The 19,698-nt window shown below is 60.1% G+C and overlaps 2 protein-coding genes across 2 annotated transcripts; both read left to right on the top strand.

Annotated features, from left to right (window-relative positions):
* Positions 1-311: 311 nt before the first annotated feature.
* Positions 312-1,436, top strand: LSCM1_01489 (uncharacterized protein; the record flags this gene model as incomplete). The annotated part of the gene is made up of 1 exon (XM_067319099.1): positions 312-1,436. The coding sequence occupies one exon, from the start codon at positions 312-314 to the stop codon at positions 1,434-1,436; it is 1,125 nt and encodes a 374-aa protein (XP_067176378.1).
* A 4,183-nt stretch (positions 1,437-5,619) lies between these two features.
* LSCM1_01488 (uncharacterized protein) lies at positions 5,620-6,033 on the top strand (the record flags this gene model as incomplete). The annotated part of the gene is made up of 1 exon (XM_067319098.1): positions 5,620-6,033. One exon carries the CDS (start codon positions 5,620-5,622, stop codon positions 6,031-6,033), a length of 414 nt encoding a protein of 137 aa, XP_067176377.1.
* Between the last annotated feature and the right edge of the window lie 13,665 nt (positions 6,034-19,698).

The raw sequence follows: 19,698 nt of genomic DNA, 5'->3' as shown, positions 1-19,698 counted from the left end.
TGTCGGGGGGAGCTACTATTCACCCTCGGTTCACGTCTTCTGCGCCCTCTTCTCTATCGCCATCCTCTGCGTATTTCCTCACCGAAACTGGCCCGCCGCATCTCTCTTAGCCCAATCGACGCCGACGTGATAGGGAGGAGTGCGTGCTCGACTCTTTTTCGTGGCTCTCTTTCTTTCATCCTGGGAGAGAGAGCGTCTGTCTGTCTGTGTATGGGTTTGTGTGAGGGGGGTCGGGGGGCACTGCCAAGACCCATCGGCCGTGCGGCACGTGGACTCGATCCCCTTTCCCTCCCTCCCTCCTCTGCACAACGATGGGCTTCAGGCTTATCTTCCTCATCTGTGTAATCGTCTGCTCCGTGGGGCTTCTCTCTTTGGTGGTGCTTTTTGCGCTCAGCATGTGCCAGCCCAGCTGCTTTCAGCCCGGCTCGCCGTGGGGCGAGGATGCGGTACCGGTCATCCCCGCCACCGTTCTCGTGAACCGCGTGAGCGACGATGATCCTCACACACCCGCAGGCGAGAGTGCCGGGCCCCGTACAAATCGCCCCATGGCTGCCGATGGGGAGAGGCAGCAAGAGGAGCTCGGCATGCGTGAGCGCCCCAGCATGGAGGCGCCGCAGAATAGCGGCGGCAATCCGTATGCGGCCCATACCCCGGCGCCGCACCCTCCGCCCACTTCGGAGGCAGAGCACAGCGCTCAACATGACGGAGGCGATCCGCTACCCGAGGCACACGATACTAGGTCGTACGATCGCTGGCAGCACCGTGGCAGTTCCCCAAGGAGTCACCGAAGCTCCAGCACGCGCACAACTGGAAGCGAGAGAAGCTTTAGAGCACACGCCGCCAGCCACAGCGAACATGGCCACAGCCCCTATGATCGCACTCCAGGCAGCTTTGATGTCGGTGCGACGTCGACTCCGCGTCAAGTCGGTGGTGCCGGTACGTTGCGGAGCTCCCATCACAGTCGTGAACGCGGCGATTTGGACCCCATGGCGCATGGCGTCCGGCCACTCGCTCTCATCAACGCGAACCCGTTAGCGCCCATGGGTCTCATGCGTTACAGCATCCAAAGTGCCGTGCCGCTTGCCTCCGCAGCGTCGCTGCAGTATGCGGATCGTGGGAGGCTATCCTTTGCCTCACTGGTCCCGCGAGGGCCTGCAGAGGATGCGCTGGGTAGCAGGCGCCGTCAACCATGGCGGTGGCGTAGGCGCCATAGCGTGGCGAGGGACCCTTGCTCGCCACACAGCCAAGACACGCATGCCGTGGTGGACGGCTACTGCTGTGACACGTATGGCAACCGAGTCCGGATCGAAGATGCTGACAATGTGTACGGCAGAGCGCAGTACATCTCCCGTGAGTCGGAGACCGTTTTCAGCGTGGAAACACCTTCGAAAGAAGATAGTGAAGCAGACGGTGTTGGCTGTAAATCGAGGCAGTAGTCCCCCCGTGGAAACCCTGTGTGTATATGTGTATCGTGGCTTTCATCTGAGCCGCTCAGCAGCTCTTCCCTACGTGTGGGCTGACTGCCTTCATTGATTAGCGGGGGGAGGGGAGGGAGGAGAGGGGGAGTGATGTTAGCGTTTTGCATTTGCCGCACGTGTAGAGAAGATGGGGCACAGCTTGCGTGGGCTTGGCGCGTGCGCAAGGCTTCAGCTCGCCTCGTCCTCCCCCCTCCCCCTCCCTTCTTCCCTTCCCTCTGCTCACCACCGTCACCGCTCCCTCGCTTGGACTCAGTCCTCACAAGACAAGCGCGCTTCCTCAGAGTGATCACACTTCGCCCCTCTTTTCCTTGTTGTCGCACCGCTGCCCCGAAGATGACGGTCCTTTTCACCTCTCCCTCCCTCCCCCCGCGCGTGAGCATTTCCTTCCCTGCCCCCCCCTTCGCCTTTAGAAAAGAGGCGGCGCCGAAGACACACCTCTTCGTCTCTGCGCGGCCTCTTTCGCTATTGCCTCAGCGGGCGCAACGCCTTTCTTCGGTGAACCGAAACGTTACCCGGTAGCGGGGCATGGCCCTTCGCATCTCCTCGTCTCTGTGTCTGTGCGCTGCCGCTCTGGTGGCCGAGGCGGAGCTGCAGTTTGCTCGTGCTGGGCACATTGGATGCGTTTTTTTATTTTGCGGGGCGGTTGTTTGTATTGTGTCAGCTTCGTACATACTTGCAAGACCCGATCTGCTTGGTAGTCTGTCGACGTATGTCTTCCCGGTCTCTTCCTTCCTTCACCCTCGCTCTACTCCTCCCCTCCCCCCTTCACACATACACACACACACACGCAAGCCTACCTGTGGACCAATAGATGCACGTGACTGCTTATGGGAACCGCTCTCTCTTCGCTCTTCACCCTCACCCCTTTTGTACCTGTGTGTGTGTGTGTACCCGTGCAATGCGACAGGCCGCGATTTCGTTTTTTTCTGCGGCACCTTCTGCCGCAGCTCGTTGAGCTCTGCGTCGCCTTTGCGTAGCGGCGCGCGTCCCGCTCCTGCTCCGCTGTGCGAATCCCTTCTAAATTCCTCCCGCATGCCGTCCTTCCTCCCCACTCCCTCCTCCCTTTCCCCTCACGTCCATCGCTGAGAGTGGCATTCTCATCGCCGTCTTCTTTGGCGTGGGGGTCCCTTCCGCCTCCCCATGCCTCTGCGCCGCTTTGCCTTCGTCGCCCTCTGCCTCTTACGCTCTCATCGGGCCCGGGGCGTCGGTCATGTGCCATCTCCCCAAAGCGAACTGTCAGCCTTGAGCGCGCCTTCGACGTCGGCGTAGCCCTGCACGACTCTGTGAAGGAGAGGAAACGCGCCCGCGCAGAACGCCATGCGCACCTGCTCCTCCCACCCGCTCGCGGCATCGGCGACAGAGTGCAGGGAAGAAAGCGTGGGTGGCGACGGCGGAGCCAAGATGACCGCCGGCAACTCCACACAGCATGCTGTATGAGCCCGGAAGATGTTTGGCCCCCGCTTTCCACGCCCTATACTTTTCACACGGCCAGTCGAAGCCCCTTTCCGCTAACGTTTAGCACCACTCCGCAAGTATTTGGTGGGCCAATGCAATCTCCATCGTTCAAAGGCGAGACGCATTTCGTCGGCACGGTGTGCGCCGTGTCGTTCACGCACGGACTTGCGGCGCTGTCCATTTCTCACCCGCGCACGCGCATACTGCACTGCAAACACGCGGGTACGCTGAGGCTGCTGTACCACTGATGCCTCCTGGCATTGTTCTTTCGCGTTGGCTTATGTGTGTGTGTGTGTCACTCCCATCGTGCAGCTATGTGTGCTCTGCCTCGCATGAGTGTCTCTCCTGTCTTCTTCAGCTTCCTGCTGTCCCCTCCTCTACTCTGCAACGGAGGGATGGGAAGGGAGCGGTCTCTCCCTCGCCGGCAGTGAGACACAAAACGCGAGCGCGTCTTCTCCTTTGGGCTCCGTCGCATCGAGAGCGAGACGAAAGGCATACCTCCGCCATCGATGGAGCGTGAGCGCGCTCGAGTGCGCAGCGCGCAACACCCACGCATGGTGTAGGGCATTCTGCCAACGCGCAACTCAAGGGCACACGGGCCCGGCTCTCGTGCCCTCCTCGCCATCGAAGTGATCTGCACAACCTCTGGCCTTCTCGAGACGGCGGCGTAACGCTCGCTCTCTCTCTCAGGCGATGGCTTTCTTCCGCCTCGCGCACGAGTAGGAGAGACGTCGGCTCAGTAGCGTGTGCGCCATCGGGCGCTGGAAAGGCAGAGGTCCCTCCTACGCCGATCACATAGAGCACGAACGAAAGACGATCGCCGACTCGCGAAGGCGAGGGTGCGCACTCGCTTCCGCAGCTGGAAAGCGCTTCATGCGCTTCAACCAGGGGAGCAACTGGAGAAGAGGGCGCCAGCGGATTGTCTTACTGCCTTCTCACAGCCCTCGTGGCGTGCAAGGTGTGAGCATGCGAGCGGCCGCGGCGGTGGTGGCGAATACATGCCAAAGGGCAATAGCAGGTCAAGTGGCGAAAGAGAATTTGCGCAGACTGCGAAGGGTGCAGCAGTGTGGTCGACCCCTTTTCTTTGGAGGTACGCGGGGTGTGCTGCGAAGTCAGAGGAGCTAGTGTCACGCTGCCCATATGGTACGCCCTCTCTCTCCCCTCCCCCTACGGTCGAACGCTCGAAAGGCACAACGAAGTATTGCGCCACTGTCACCAGGCACGCCGGCATATGCTCATTACGGCGGTACCGCCGGCCTTTGTTCAAGACGAAAATAGGCTGAGCCGTCGCTGCGACGCCGACGAAAGGTCGCCAAGGATGGTGCAGGGCGGCGAGTGCTGCTCCGCCACAGGGCGCCTCTCATCGCCGCCTACGCCCTGTCGTGGACTGCGCGGACGCTGTGGAAGTTTTCTGCCCGCCCCAACACTTTTTTCTCCATTGCTTTCTGTTTTTGTTCTCGTTCGCGCTCTGCCCCGGCTCCTCCTCACCTGCGGCAGCCCGTGGGTGCTCTTACGTCTCCGTGCGCATGTACCTGCTGTAGTGCCCCGCATCTGTCGCTGTGTCTGCACCTCTCTGTGTGTATTTGTTTCGCTCTTGGCTTTGCCTCTCTTCTTTCGCCTCATCTCCCCTCCCCTCTGCCGAACCGCCTTGAACGGAGCACGGCGGCTCAACGCCCCCATTGCAGACAGACAGAGAAAGAGAGCGAGAGAGACGGACGTGAGCGGCACCGCAGTGTCCCATCGAGGAGTCCTCCTCGCCTCTATTCGCCTCTCGCTCTTTTTTTCTTTCAGCGACACAGACACTCTTCACTGACTTTTTGGGTGCGTCGCAGGTGCATATGTACGCGTGCGTGTGTGAGAGAAATGCGGCTGTTTTTTTTTTCATGGGTCACATCCCCTTTCCTATGCTCGGCTGGACGGCCTCACTTTTATGTATAGATTGTGTGTGTGTGTGTATGGGAAGTGGGTCTGAGGCACTAGCGGGCGACTACAAGCCTGATGCGCGCAGTCTTCTTTCGTTTTTCACTGTTGCTGCTGCCTGCGCCTTCCTGTCTGCCCGCCCTTCCTCTGCTCCTCGCCTTTCCTCGCACGAGGCCTGATTTGGGCGTCACGCTTCTCCCGCTTCTGTGTCTGCTCCCTCTTCCCCCTCCTCCCCCCTCCCTCTCTGCGCGCATCACTCGGCTATGCGTGCCTCCGCGGTGGCCCTCCCTTGTCGTCTAGCCAAAGGCAAGCCGGCAGCCCCCCACCCCCACCCCCTGTCCTTCCCCTCAGCGCTCATGCACAAATGACTCTGCCGCAGCACCTTGCGCATGTTCCCCTCTCCATGACTGTGCGTCTCCTCTTCATTTCCCTTCTCCCTTTCCCTCACTGACACCGGGTGTAACCGCACTGCAGCCTCTCCCTGTCGATCAGCGGAGAGCACTCGTGAGACCTCAGCGAGGGTGCGCCCACCGACAAGGAGAGGTCTCTTTCACTTACGAGCACCAAAGGCACGTGCCGGCTGCCACTGTCTCCGTTCCTCTTGGCGCCGTCGAGACAGCAGCACCGCCCCCCTCTCAGCTTTTTTTGTGTGACTGCGCGTCCGTCTTCGCTCGCTTTGTTGGTTTCGCGCCCCCTCCACACACACACACACAAGAGAGACACACTTCGCCTCCCTCTCCTCGCCGCTGCATAATGAGGCGCTGCCATGCCGCAGTATATGGTGCTTTTCCCCTGTGGCTTTGGCCTCGTCTCCATTGTTGTCGGGATAGCGTTCTGCTGCTGCCTCTCCCGTAAGATGGACAGAAATGACGAAGGGGACGGCAGCGCAGAAGGCCGTGAAGGAGTGGACGCGGCGGCATTCGGCAACAGGCTCCCACGCATTGACGGCCACACTGCATCGCCGTATGAGCTACATGATCGGCGCCACGGCGGCGAGCAGCCAGTTGTGGCAGTCGTCGCAGATCGGCAGCCGTGCATCGGAATAGTAGTACCGGCGTACCAAGGAGGTGCCCCATCGACCAGTCTAGACGCGATCGATTACGGCGAGGCCGTCTACGTCTCAGTGTCGGACATCTACCCGACGAGCAAAGCCCCACAGCACCTCGAGGCCGCACCGTAGCGACTTTTCAAGAGTGCTCAGCGCTCTTCTGATCAGCCTCTCTCTCTCTCACTCCTCCCCCCTCGCCCCTCTCTTGGTGCGGGTGCATCTCTAAAGACGTGCGTGTCGCACCCCATCATCTTTAGGGCATTTCCTGCGGCTCATCTTCACGTGTTTTGCCGTTGTCGCTGTTGCTGTTTTTTTTTCGTCTGCGTCCCTTTAATGACGCTGCCTTACGTCGTATGTGCCCATCTTCGACCAGTGCTTAGATCTTCCTCCTCCCTCTCCCTCGCCTTCGCCACAGCTCTGCTGTTCGAAATTCTCTCGTCATGTGCGCACACGAGCGCACGCGCGCGCTCTTTTTCTTACAGAAGCTGCGACCAGCGAGTCCTCACCACTGCTCACCCCAGTGCAGCAACGGCCCTTTTTAAAACGTCCACCACCACCTTCCCCTTTCCTTGTCTATTCCCCCTCCTCCTCCGATACTTCAGCACAGCAGCAAGCCAGTCGAGAAGAATATTACTATTGATGGCGACGACAGCTGTCATCGTGTACCGACATGAGCTCCGATCTTGGCCGCTCGGTCATTTTGTCTCTGCACCCAGCGTGTGGCTGTTTCTTCTTTGTTGCGTCTGTGTGTCTGTCTCTCTCTCTGTGTGAGAAGAGGTGTATGTGTGCAGTCTAAACTTGATGCAGCCCACTTCACGGGTTCTGCTTTGCGACGCAAGTGTTCACTGCCATGCGGCACCAGGTCTGCGTTTCCCATGCTTATGACGGCTCCTTCTTCTGCATCTCGATCTCGCGACGTTGCAGGCAGCTGAAGGAGATTCCGTCTTTTCCTAACATGAAGAGTGTGCTGTCGGCATCTTGTCCATTGTTGCTGTACGCCAGCCTCTACCTCCCCACTCCCACGCCCGCAGCGCTTCTTTGATGTTGTGTGCGCCTCACACGTGTCTTTTTTTCTGTGAGCGTTTGCACGCGTTTATCGCAGCCCCTATCGCTTTTTTATTATTTTTGTGTGCGCGTGTGCGTCTCGCGTCGGAAGGAGGGCACGTGCACTGCTGTAACCTCCCCTCCTCTCTCTCTTTTCCTCTTGGGCGCTCACATGCATGACGGGAATATTATTTGTGTGTGTGTATGTGTGTGTAAGTGCGTGAGTTGAGATATACGCGTCAGATGTGACCGGGGATGCCGGCGATGCTGTCCAAGGACATCAGAGACTCTCTTCGCCCTCTTTTTATTCTCGCTCGCTCGCTTGATGGATGTGGCGCATTGCCAGCCAAATGATGATGGACAGTCGCAGCCCACTCATGAATGCGAAGCAGCAGATGAGACTGCCACTCGTGCTGCCACAGCTTTTTTTTTCTTTCTTCACTCCTTCGTTGGGAGAGAGCTGCAGCGCTGTCGGAGTGAATCGCACCGGTTTCTATCGGTTCTTGGCATAGCACTGTGGCCAAACTTATTGGAGAGGGGAGGCTTAAAAGTCTATGGCTCCTGTTACTTCAGCCGCTCCGTAGAAACGTTCAGCCTGAATACCCCCAGCATCTCGCTTGCGCCGGGCCTGCCAAGACATCATACGCCTTCGAAGCTCCTCCACGCATCACCTCGGGTGAAAAGTGGCATCCGGGTAGCGTCGCAGTCGACCTTGATGGCGCTCGTCTCGGCTTCGGTGCTCGCCCGTCCACGCCTCCACCGCGTCGCCTTTCTCGTACTTTGGGGTATCGCCGCTTCCTCGAATCGCCTCTCCTCCCCTCCCCCCTCCCTCTCCCTCTCCCTCTCTCTCGATCAGCGCATCCTCCGCAGACGATAGCGAACGCTGCCCCGCCACCGGCACTGCAGAGTCCCCTTACATCGGTAGCTCAGTCACACCAACGCCCTCAAGACCGATGTGCAGCATGCAGAATGGAGACCCGGGGGGTACACACGTAGACTGGTCATTCCTTCCCTGTGAATTATTCCTCTGTTGCTCCTTCGCATGCTCACCTGCCTCGGCCATGGCGTTCGTCGTGCACCGCTCCGTTTGATGGAGATGACGGCACCAGAGAGCGTGCGCAGGCAGCAGAAGCGCGCTTCGATGGCTAAGAGAGAGAGAGAGCGGCTCGCAGCTCCAAGCAGGTGCATCGGGAGGCAAAACGGCGATCATCTTGCTTGCAGCTGTCAGCATCGATGGGGCCCCGAGCCCGGGCCTCGGCAAGCTGCGTGAAGGTCCCATTGTCCCAGACGCGGACGCGTGCACGCCTCTACTGCCAGAGAAGGCTCGCTATCGCGAGGCAGCCTACACGAATTGTCGGAGTGGCAGCATAGTACCTCTGGTTCACAGAAGTCCGTGTTGTCGATGTCGCTTGTAGCGCCCATGAATAGAGTGAAAGGAGGGCCCAGCGGCAAAATAGAGCGCCGCTCGTATCCTGTCGCCCGTTCACAGGGCATCACCTGCTCTATGGATCGGCCACCGTCTCCATTCCTATCCGTGCACCCGTTGTTGACGCTGCGTTGGCGCACTGATGGGTCTCTTTGCCTTCTAAGCAACCCCGTCGCTGGTGGTGGCCAGTGGCGGTGTCAGACCTGATTTGCGTGTATGTGTGTGTGTGTGTGTTCGCCGTTCGCGCCCTTAGCATTCTTTTTCCGCGCAGACGCGCCTTTCCGACTCTCCGTCTCTTCATGCCCCCTTCCAGCATCTCCATGACTCGCATTCGCCCCGCCCACGTCCTCGTCTATCCTTCAGTGTTCATGGCGCTCCCTCTCTTCTGCTTCTGCCCTTCCACTTCCCCCCTCTTCCCCTTTTTCTGAGGTAAGTCCCCTTCTTCAGCTCGCCCTTATCCCTCATGCGCGGTGACCGCTGATCTTCCCCTCCAGTCAGCACACGCGCGGCACGTGTGCACCGACGCTGGAACGAGCAACTCGGAATGGTAAAGTGGGGGGGTGAGAGCTCTATCAACGACCAAACAAAAAGAAGAAATGTGCGTCTGTGCTGCCGGGTGCCTTTCCCTTCTTGCAGCTGTTCTCGCAGAGGGGAAGGGGATGGGGGTCACTGTTGGCTTCTGTAGCGCCCTCGCCTCCCCTGGGGCCCTCCGCCGTCGCTCGGTCGGTCGTACGAGGGCCTTTGTGGCGTGCGGGCGCGCCTTGACAAAGGAATTTCGATCCGCTGCTGCTTCTTCGGAGATGTCTGCACTCACATTCGCGTGTGTAAGCTGGAGCGCCTGTGGCAGGGCCGTGGAAGGTGGCGGCACTGCCGCGACCCCCATTCCCACCTTCCGCCCCCCTCGCCACCACCACCAAGCCTTCCTCCTCTATCGCCATTCCCTCAGCGAAGATCGTACTACGGTCACTCCTCACCGCCCGCTACCTACGTCCTTCGCTCTCTCTTCCCAGTGGGAGTCGTCACCGTCAGGTCGACGCATCTAAGCGCGCATTACTGCTCGCTCGCTCGTCCCTCCCCAGCGGAGCGTCACAGTTACCCAACTCATTCGCCCATATCCAAGATAATCTTACTCGCGGCGCGCGATAAGAAACAGTCGCCCGGTGCCCATATTCTATCCAGCGCACAGCTCCGCCATGCAGGCGAGCACTCCAGGGAATCGGCCGCCATCGACACCCGCGCGCCCGCTATGCCCTAGTCGATCCAGCGGTGCGACTACGCCGACCAACCCTCGTTGCGGCATGCCTCCACCCCATCACCTTGGCAAGAAGAGGACGCGCGGCCATCTTTCAGGGATAAAGGACCTCGTGCTGCGCGTCGACGTCTCGTGGTCTATCGTCTATCTTGTTGTACTCATCTGTGTCGCTGTACCCATCGTCTCCGTCACACAGGTCTACGTCACGCGCATGCTGGTCCACGCGTGGCGCGCTGTACACCAGGCGCGCGTGCAATATATCACGAAGCGGATCTCGATGAGCTCCGCGAGCGTCCACGACATCGCCAACGGATTCATGGCACTCAACATACCAGAGAGGGGCGCCCACAGTGATCGCCACATCATGCAGCATCTCTGCTCCTCGCTGGACCACTACGACAAGATGATGCGCTTCCGAGCACTCTCGTTTGTGTCGCTGGAAAGCGAGAGCATTGCTAGCTGCATTCATGGGCTGCCCAACATGGGCTCCATCCGAACCCTTTCAGGCTACTACTCGCGCGACCACATCGTCAACGGCAGCTACCTCATCGACAATCACACGTACGACTTCGCGCAGCCGCTGCAGATGCTGACGGAGTGGCCAGTGTTTGCGCGCAACATCCTTGACACTACGATGGCGACTTACAGTGGCCAGCCCATCTTTGCGCAGCTCCGCGACTATCTCAATCACACTGTCCAACACGTCGACCCGCTTTACCACTGGATATTTCCCGCAGTCATGCCGCACCTCCTCTCCTACGTGCTCCCACTCGGCTACTTGGCTCGGGGGCGCACAGATATCAGCAGCAGGCACTACGCTGACTTCACGCAGGTGCAGCTGGACGGGTCGCGCATGCTCGTCGGCTATTGCTTCCTGGTAGCGCAGGGGTTCTCCATGGTCGCCTTTATCAACCAGAGCCTCGTCGATGACGACCCACTCGTGCTGTCCAACAGCTGGGGCCAACCCTCCGTCAGTAACGACAGCATCTATTCCATTTACCCCACCACGTCGGTCACATACCTCCGAGCAAGCCGCATCAGTGACCCGCTCATGCGCGCCGCGCTGCAGCACGTCGACCTTGCGTCACTGCAGCGCCAGGGCTACCAGCGCAGCATCGACTTCGAGTACGCTGGCGCTGCCGCTGTTGTCACAGCGTATGCATACACCACCGCACAAGGCCTTGTTGTGCCGATGGTCCTCGCCAGCAGCCACGCCGCCATCACGATACCGTACATGCACCTCATGCGCATCTTCGACGGTATTGTAGTGGCAGTGATTCTGTTGCTAACCATCATCTCCTTCGACAGTGCGCGGTGCCTGATCTCACGGCCGCTGCGCCGCATGACGACGCTCATGCTTGCCAGTCTACGTGCTGGTCGGCGTGCGCTCTTCTATACCACGACCACGAAAACACTCTTGCAGTTGACTGAGGTGCACGCGCTCATCCAGGCGCACAACGCTGCCATGAAGCAACTGCGGGAGATCGACGCCTTTGTGCCAGATGAGCTACGGGTAGGGGATGGCGCACGGCGCCATAACAGCAGCGTATCATGTACTGCATCTTCCACAGGCATCCCGAGCAGCCGCAGGGTCGCGAAATTCGGAGGTCGATACCTCGCCACGCACCTCTCCACCGCCGTCTGTGTAACTATTCGCCCAGCAGCCACTCTTGCTAACCATCAAGTCGTCGCGCCGATGATCCCGTCAATTCCGACTCCACCCGCAGGGCAGCGAGGTCAAAAGCCTCGGCGGGGCCAGCGCCTCGTCACCGTTGTCGAGCAGACAGCACATGCAGCCAACACCGCCAACAGCGGCCCCTTCCCCACACGCGCAGCACTGACAGCATTCATCACCGCCGTGCAGGACCTCTGCCGCACGCACCACGGCACGATGTACCGCCTCTGCCCCGACTCGTGCGTGCTGCACTTCCATAGCGCCGTGCGCGCGCGCACGTCACGTAACGGCGAAGCAGCCCCCACAGCGGCGCCCCATGTCGCGCCCACCACGAGGCACGGCGTCCCGGCTGCACAGTCGGCATCGCGGCCGCAGAGCCTCACGACGCAGGAGGAGATGAAGCGCTACGCCACGCAGGACGCACGCAACGCCGTTGCCTTCGCGCTGGACCTGGCGAGCTGGCTAGACGCACAGCGCGACGGCGGGGAAAGCGCAGGAAGGGACGGCGCCTGGGTCATGCCTGACGCGCGCGTGCTGCTGGACACGAGCATGTTCACGTGCGGGCAGTACTGCCCCGCCGGCAGCGAGCAGACGCTGCAGGTGGCGCTTGGCCGCGACATGCAGCGCGAGCTGGGCCGCCTGCCGCAGCGCATCGGTGTGCGTGTGGCCATGACGGAGGAGACAGCGACGCTGCTGCGCGCGGAGGTGCGCCGCATGGGTCACGGCGGTGCCAAGGCGGACGCCGGTGTGCGGCAGATCCCCGTGGATGTGCTGCGCACTGGCCGCGCGGGGCTGGACGACAGCGTGGTGATGCTCTACGAGGTGCTGCCGGGGCCTGCGGTGGGCGACGCGGCGTGGCAGCTGTACGCGCGCTGCTGCTTCGAGGGCTTTGCGCACATGCTCCGCGGCGACTACGCCGGGGCGCTCACCGCCTACCGCGGCGTCGCCGAGATCGCGGACCTGGAGCCCGGTCTGCTGCCGCTGGGCATGCGTCGCGAGGCTGCCGCCAGCGCGGTGACGGGTGGCGCAGTGTCGGTGCAGGTGGCGCGGCTGGTGCGCGAGTGCGAGCGCCGCGTGCGGCTGCGGATCACGGAGCCGCTCTGCAGGGCCAGCTGCCGCTTCCTCGGTGTCGACCAGCTGCCGAGGGGGAGAGTTTCGGAGAGCGCGCTCGAAGGCGGTCATCGCGAGAGCGCCCATGTGGCGAGAGGCGAGGCGGAGAGAGGCGTGGCGGAGGGGCGAGAGAAGCGGTGCAGCACGGAGAGCGCACGGTGCTCCAAAGATCTGTCAATGTACCCAGAGGTCCGCGGCCGCTGCGTGGTGCATCTGCAAGAGAGGCAGGTGACTCTTCGGTGCGTGCTGCCCTCAACGCCCAGCTGGTTACGTGATAATATTGGGCTTTACTGGCATCTCTCACGCAGCAAGGGAGACGGTGAAGTGAGCCCAGTTTGGCAAGGCATGCAGATGGCCCTCGGATCCGCAGGCTTCATCGCGTCTGTCAGCTTTTCCACGTATCGTGAGGTGCACCCGGTGGTAGCCAAGGCCATTCGCGACGCACCAGCGGGGCCTATGTCGGACGCACTGCGCAGCGCCACGCCCGTCTGCGGCCCTTCCCCAGCGCAGGAGGCCTTCATGAAGGCCACCCTTGTTACGCACCAGCACCTCCGCCATCCCAACATCATCTCCCTCATCGGCTACTCGCACTCTCTCGAGGGCGGCGTGGTGCTCATATGGGAATTCAGCCCCGGCGGCACGCTGCGGCAGTTGCTGAATCGGTACGGGCGGCTGCAGGCGATCACGTCCATCCGGTTCGGGTTGCAAATGCTGTCCGCGCTCTCTTTTCTTCACGAGCATAACATCGCACATGGAAATCTCAACCTCGACACGGTTATGGTCGACTCAGACGGGAGCTGCCGCTTAGTCGGGCTGTACACACATGAGCGATTGCCTTTCGTGCTTCCTCGGACCCACTACATGAGCCCTGCCATGGCCGCCGGCGCGATGCCCACACCTCCGTGTGATGTGTTCTGCTACGGCCTCGTTGCACTAGAAGGACTCACGGGTCAGCCCTGCTGGAAGTGGGCCACTGGCGACGACGGGCAGCCGCTCGGCACCGCGTCGGAGCTGCTGGCGCTCATAGGCGAGGCGGGGCAGGCGTTCTGTGATGCGATCACTCAGGGGCGCGTGGTAGCGAACGCAGAGGCGTTCGAGACGCCAGCGTTTGCCGAAAAGTACAGCGAACTCGCCCGGAGCACACTGCGCTGCTGCGTCTCCCACGACCCGGCCAAGCGGCCCACTGCCGTGGAGATACGCAACATCGTCAAGATCCTCCTTAGTGAAGGCGGGCTGTCCTGCGAAGAGGACGAGCTCTGACAATCCGACGGTCTCGGCGTTTTTTTTTTCTCTTTTAGGGGGCGGGACGGAAAAGGCGTCGAACTCCTCCTCTCTCCTCCGTCCCGCTGTGCGCGGCCTGCAGAGGCCATTCCGCTCCGACATCGCCTCGTCGGTGGCGGCGGGAGAGGGGAGGAAGGGGAGGGACCTTTTCCTGGGGCGGCTTTGAGGCACTGGCAGTCGCCGGTAGTGGGGTAAAGGTGCTCGCATGGCTCTCCGTCGAAGCGTTTCCTCTGCTGCTTGAGTGTGGGAAGGGAAAGGCCTCCGTCCAAGTTGCCCATCGCCTGCTTCTTGCCCCCCTCACCCACCCACACACACACACAGACCACTCAGCGCCTTGTCGTACCCCTGCGTGGATCTGCCTAAGCAGCGGCACACCCGACTCACTGTATCTCTGTATATATGTGTGTGTGTGCTCACCTATGCGTCTCTGCTGCCGTTCGATGCGCAGATCGCTTACATTTCTGAGGTGTTTTTGTCGTTTGCGTCCCGCACCTCCGCTGCGACTGCCCAAAGTCGGGAACGGAGATGCGGGGATGGGGACGGAAGGGAGCACTCTGAGTAGCCGGTGCTCTTCTGATGCGCACAGAAATAGGAAGGCAGAGAGGGAGACACGGGTTGGTAGAGAAACATCAGCTGCATTACGCTTCGTTTTTGGACTCGTCGCTTCCTTCGCCGCTCCCTCTGTCCTCTCCCACCTCTCTTCTTCTCTCCCTCCCCCTCTCTCTGTCCTCTGCTTTTTCATCTCGGCAGCGCTGCCTTACCGCCACTCATTGAAGTAGCGTTTTTTTTCATGTGTGTGTGTGTGTTTCGCACGCTCTTTCATCTTGCGCCGTTTTCTCGTCGTTTCCTTGCTCTCGGGCAGATTTTTTCATCTCCACCAATATCACTGAAGTGCCATGGAAAGGCTGAACACCCCCTCACTCCCCTCTTTCTATCTCTGTCCCCTCCCCCTTCCCTTCTCCTCCCTCCCCCAACGCTCTTGAACTTCATCCAGGAATCGTCTGTCTTCGTGGCTCTCATCTTTTCTCTGCTCCCCGCCCCCTTTTGAGTGGTGACTGTCGCTGTTGTTGCCTGTGTTTTTTTTTCGCTGCCTTGGCCCCGTATCAGCTAACATGTGTGACGCTCCTGCGCTACTTCTCCGTGAAACGACTCTCTCCCGCTGGCTGGCGTGCAGGCACAGAGGATGGTGAACGCAGTGCACACCTCTTGCGCGTTCCCCTGTGTTCTCGAGCGCCACGGGTGTTTTCCCCTTGTACGTGTTCAGGTGCGCCTGCGGCTCCGCTCATATTGGCCGTTGGGGGCGGGAGGGCGTGTCGCCTCGCACCCCTCTCATCTCTAATATGAATTCAGATTTATGCGTCTGTATGTGTATATACCCGGTCAATCTCCCTTAGCTCTTGAATCGATGTCCCCACCAGATCACCCTACTCTGTTTAAATTGGCGCTGCTGTTGCCGCCTTCGCTATTGATCACTTCCACTCCCCACACACACACACACCTTCGCCCTCGCCTCCCTCCACAACCTCTCAAACTATGATGCAGTCGTGGAAGGACGTCGATGTGGCATGGACGTGGTGGTGCCGCCGCGCGCACGAGACGGTCCCCCGATCCTACTGTATTCTATTTATCCCACCCTCTGCACGCTGTGCATCACACCACAGGACTGGTTTCTGCTCGCCTCTCCCCAAGCTCTCTTTGCGTGCTCTTTTCCCCCCTCCCTCTCTTGCTGGTAAGCGCGCAGTCACCACCCCCACACCTCCTCCTTTTTACCCTCACTCGCCTCACCTCATTCCCCCCATTCCGTAGACCCAAAGTGCGCCATCCGCAGCCCCTCTGTGGCCCCCCTCCCCCCTTCCCATTTTTCCTCCACCTCCGGGAACGCCTTTCCGAGTACCGCAGGTTCCACCACCACCACCCACCCACCCCCGTTCTTCCTCCTCCTCCCCCGCCTCGTTCGCACACGCCACCGCTCGTCCCGCGGCACTTTGCGCACGCGGCGCCACGGTATTTGGCGTGTGTCATGGCAACTGTGCCCCTTTCGCCACGCCTCAGTCTCTGCTGTCATGTCGGTCTGTCCCTCTCACGCCCACATCAAACGCCTCTTCGCTTGTCATTGCCCTCTCGCTACCCTCCCTCCTCCTCCTCCCCTCTCGCCAAATTCAACCAAAAATAAAGGCGTGTGTGCACTTCTTCTTTCCCCCTTCCCCTCTTTCCCACGGATTGCCGCCCCCCTCAGGTTTTTCAAGCAGCCCCTCACCATACGCCTCACACCCCATCTCCTCTTCGCATCCGCTGTCTCCCCGCTGATGCAGCGCCCCCCCCCACACACACACACGTACACACCTCTCTCTTTTCTCCATGTCGAGGCGCTCTCATGGTGTGGCAGCCCAATGCAAAGCGGCACATGCGCACACGTTTCCGTTCATGGGGCGCGTGTAGATGTGTATCCTCGCATGTGCATGCCTACGAGCAGCTCACCGCGCCTTCGATAGTGGCTGCTAAGGCACCTGTTCACTATTATTATTATTTTAAGTTCACCCCATCTGTACCGGCAGAAGCGCTATCCACACGCACGCCCTCTCTCTCCTCCAGAGGGGAAATACGAAAAGGAAGCCGAAGAGCGCTGCGTGTGCGTCGTATGTATTTTTTTTCGTGCGGTGGTTGGTTTATCCTCTGCTTCCCATAGCTCACGGCAGCTGCGGCCCATCGCGCCATCGCGCTGTGCCCGTCACGGCAGCTGCCCACGCCGAGGCGGACTTTTTCTCTCTTTGCTGCGAAAAAAAATGAATGCGACGAAAAGGTGAAACGAGGGAAAAGAAAAGGACTCGCAGCGGGCGCATTATGTTACCGTTTTCTGTGTTTGGGCGCCCGATTCCCACGCACCCCCCTCCACTCTCCTCCCACCTGCCGAAGGCACATCTGGGCAAGCCATCGAGACACCCCCTCCCACTCTATACACACACACACACGCACATACACGCACCGCCTCTCCTCAGCAGCGTGGGCGGAGAGGGGGAGGAGGATCGTAGCGAATCCGTTTCCGCGGACAACAGCACCTCTCTGAAGCGGCAGGCCGCAGAATGCGACACGTCGAGCGCCGCCATCTAGGGCTGTCGTGGTGCACCACACGGAAGCACAGCACTCAGAGGCTGGCAGGACACCAGTGATGGGCTAACATCTATACATACACATCTATACATACACATATGTGCGTGTACGTGTGTTCGCAGAGCTCTACACCGACCAACCCCCCCATCCTTCCCGCAGCGCATGGGTGCTGAATGTGCTGAACGGCCTCCCGAACGCACCCGCGGCCATGCCATCGAGCCCACCAGCCTTCAATGTGAAGAGCCCCCACACTATACGATGTGGCGCCGCTGCTTGAAACGGCGCAGAGCAAAGGAAATGGTATACGGGCAGAGCCCAGGGTCCCCGCGGGGCCCTGACCGGAGGTCGGCTGGCGCCCGCCTTGCCGTCATGGGGCACGCACCCAGATCACCCCTCCCAACACACACACACTGCCACCCGCACCTCAGACTCTGTTGCCTCCGTCCTCTGACATGGCTGTGAGGGCTTCCCTGCGTGGATGAAGGAATGCAGTCATCCAAAGTCCCTCGGACGTCGACTGCGCAGCGGCTACCCGGAAAGGTTCCTGAAGAGCTTTGCTGGGGATGCGTGGCCTCTATTCAGCAGCAAGGCGAGCTCGCTTTGGGGTGGCGAGGATTCAACCGCAGGGCGGGCAGAGGCCGGTACATCGTGGGTGCATGTGCGCAGATATTCCTCTTTTGTTTTTTCCCCATTCGGCTCATTCGTGATGGGCATGGACTTATGCGCACACACGCACACACAGAGATAGACACGCATGCCGGTGTAGCCGTCTGGCTGACTGCTGAGCTGCTTCTCCTTTCCTCGGGTGAGCGCGGTGGTGCGCAGACGCCTTCCGGCGGCTTCTCGCGATATGCCCTCCCCCCCGTCCTCTTTTTCGCTATTCTTCCCCTTCCCCCCTCCCCTCCTCTCCTCACCCTCTTCCTCCTGATGGGATATCAAGGGGGAGAGGGGGCTCGTGACGAGTGCATGGCGCTGGCTGCCTCTGCACCCTGCTTTGATGTATACTCGCACCTATACCTGAAACAAAGATGCACGTGCGTGCACTTCGGGTACGCAACTGCAGCCCTCTGTTGCTGTCGCTCTTTGGTAACACAAAGCAGGACAAGCCTCGGACGAGCTTGCTGCTGTGTCGCTTAACCGCAGGCTGAGCTGCCTTCTTTGTACAAACCTCCCCCACCCCCTACACACACACACACACGCACACACTTACACCGATCCTCCCCCCTTCTCCCCCACAGCCACCCTCCCATTTGCCCAACTCGCTTCACCCCTTTAGCGAGCCTACTTCACGTCGCACATGCGGACCACATGACGGTGTCTTTCTTTTATTCATGTGTGTGTGTGTGTCGCCAAAATGGCCTTTGCTGCTGCCGCTGCTGTTCTTGTTGCTCATCTGTTTCGCCGCTGTGTGTCTTCGGCTTCTCCTCTCCTCTCCCCCTCACTCGCCTCACTCCCGCCTCATCGATAGATGCATTAAGTCTGTCTTCGCATTTCCTATTCGCCCCCTCTTTGCGCCTGATGGTGACGCGTGTGTATCGTTTCTTTGCTGCTGGAAGAGAAAGGAGAAGAGAGGAAGAGCTGTGCGTACTGCTGCCATTGTGTGAATATATATATATATTATTATGTTTCACAGAGGTGGGAAGAGCAGAGTGGGCCACTCTCCCCCCTCTCTCGCCCCCCTCCTCCTCCTCCCTCCCTCTCTCACACACACACGCACACGGGATACTGTCCACAACGTACTTGTGGAACCTTTGTGGGGTGTACCCGCACGTCCTTGCGTGTGCTTCCACTGCCACGGCAACCTCGTTTTTCTTTAAGCAGAGCCGTTTGCTTTGTAAAGGCCGCTGAACCACAAAATGAATCGAATGGAAAAGAGAAGAGAGACGGAGAGAACAGACACGCAGAAAATTGGATGGTGAGGGACTGTGGCGCGCCTTCGCCGAGTGTCTCTCATCTCACTGTCCGCTCGGAATGAGCTGAGCGACTGGGCCGCTCTCTCATCCCTTTCTGCTTGTGTTGTGTTGTATGTGTATGTGTGTAGGGGGGGCGGGTGGGCTCCGCTTCAGCGCTGCTGAGAGCATCGGAAAGGCGATGAGGTGGTCTGCCAAAAACACCCACGTTCACGCCTCTGCGGAGACGAGTGGTGCCATCTCCTTTGAGCGGCCCGCTCACGCTGCATTCCCCCGCCGCACGCCGACAGACACGCATCCCCTTCCCTTCTGCAGCTCCTCTAACGGATTCCGGCACGCCTCGCACGCGTCATGTTCTACAGCGCTCACCCCACCCCCCTCTCGCCCCCTCACCCCTCCTCTTCCATGTCTCCTCCGCCTCATTACGCCGCGCTTCCGCTGCGGCGCATTGTGAATCTATCGCGCTAACGCCTCGTTGTGTGGTCCTCATCCCCCCTTGCTCCCATTTGAACGTGCGCACAACCTCCGCTCAAGCACACCATTCCCTCCCTCTCACGCTCGTCGCCTTCCATGCCTGAAGCTGTGCGTCTCGGCCAGCCCTCCGGCACCAGCCAACTGGGCATAGGTACCGCACCTCAGTCTGTCGCACCGTATTTCTTCTGCCTGCATCTCCTCTCTTCTCTGCACTGATAAAGCGCTCTGTACGATACGCCCCCGCTGCCCATCGCCTCGTCCCTCTTCGGCGCGTCTTCTCCCCTCCCGTGCGTGTGGAAGAGACAGTAAATGTGGGCTCGCCACCTTTGGCTGCGCTCGCTCTCTTTTTCCTCAGTGTTTCCTCTCTCCCTCTCCGCCTCCGCCTCCGCTTCATGCCTCTTCTGATATTGGCGGCACCACTCTCCATGCTGTCCGTGCCGATCCTCTCCTGCGCTTGCTTGCTCTCCCTCTTCGCAATGGCCTTGTCATACCGGCAGCGCCTCGGTCCTGACTTGCT

The sequence above is a fragment of the Leishmania martiniquensis genome, chromosome 31, assembly GCF_017916325.1.
Source record: "Leishmania martiniquensis isolate LSCM1 chromosome 31, whole genome shotgun sequence".
NCBI classification, from domain to species: domain Eukaryota; phylum Euglenozoa; class Kinetoplastea; order Trypanosomatida; family Trypanosomatidae; genus Leishmania; species Leishmania martiniquensis.
This window is presented reverse-complemented; position numbering and strand designations above follow the sequence as displayed.